Genomic DNA, 621 nt, shown 5'->3' with positions numbered 1-621 from the left:
ATAACTTCGTATAATGTATGCTATACGAAGTTATTAGCTGACGGCCGTCCCAAAATCCTGAATTGTGCGAGGAAGGGGGGGTGGTGATGGGATCCTGCCCCTCCTCGCCACCCCCCCCCCCCCCTCCCCTCCCTCCTCCTCCCGGCCACCCCAGCACCGCCCCCGTTTAAACGTAGGCCGACTCACTGGACTGCGTGCGGCCCAGGGTGGGCGCGGGGGTCAACGCGGCGCCGTCCTTCTTGCGCACCTCCACCAAGGATTTGCGCCGCGCCTGCACGCCGCGCACGGCCGCCTTCACCTTGCGCCAGCCCAGGTGGTTGAGCTCGGCCAGGTTGAGCAGCACGCAGATCCCGCTGACGGCGAACATGAAGACCAGGAAGACGGTTTTCTCGGTGGGCCGCGACACGTAGCACTCCACCTCCTTGACGCAGGGGTAGCGGTCGCACTCGAAGATGGCGGGCACGTTGAAGCCGTACAAGAAGTACTGGCCGGCCAGGAAGCCGATCTCCAGCGCGTTGCGGAACACCACCTGGATGACGTAGAAGCGCGAGATGCCCTCCTGCCGCTTGGCCTTGGCGCGGCGCGGCGGCGTGCCGGGCGGCTCCTTGGCCTCCAGGCACT

The 621-nt window shown here is 65.9% G+C and overlaps 1 protein-coding gene across 1 annotated transcript; it reads right to left on the bottom strand.

The window, feature by feature from the left end:
* Window positions 1-120: 120 nt before the first annotated feature.
* LOC104916396 (gap junction delta-2 protein-like) lies at window positions 121-616 on the bottom strand (the record flags this gene model as incomplete). Its single annotated transcript, XM_010727439.2, has 1 exon — window positions 121-616. A coding segment is annotated over one exon (450 nt), but the record flags the coding sequence as incomplete, so codon positions are not given.
* Between the last annotated feature and the right edge of the window lie 5 nt (window positions 617-621).

Source organism: Meleagris gallopavo, unplaced genomic scaffold (genome assembly GCF_000146605.3).
Source record: "Meleagris gallopavo isolate NT-WF06-2002-E0010 breed Aviagen turkey brand Nicholas breeding stock unplaced genomic scaffold, Turkey_5.1 ChrUn_random_7180001889569, whole genome shotgun sequence".
Lineage (NCBI taxonomy): Eukaryota > Metazoa > Chordata > Aves > Galliformes > Phasianidae > Meleagris > Meleagris gallopavo.
This window is presented reverse-complemented; position numbering and strand designations above follow the sequence as displayed.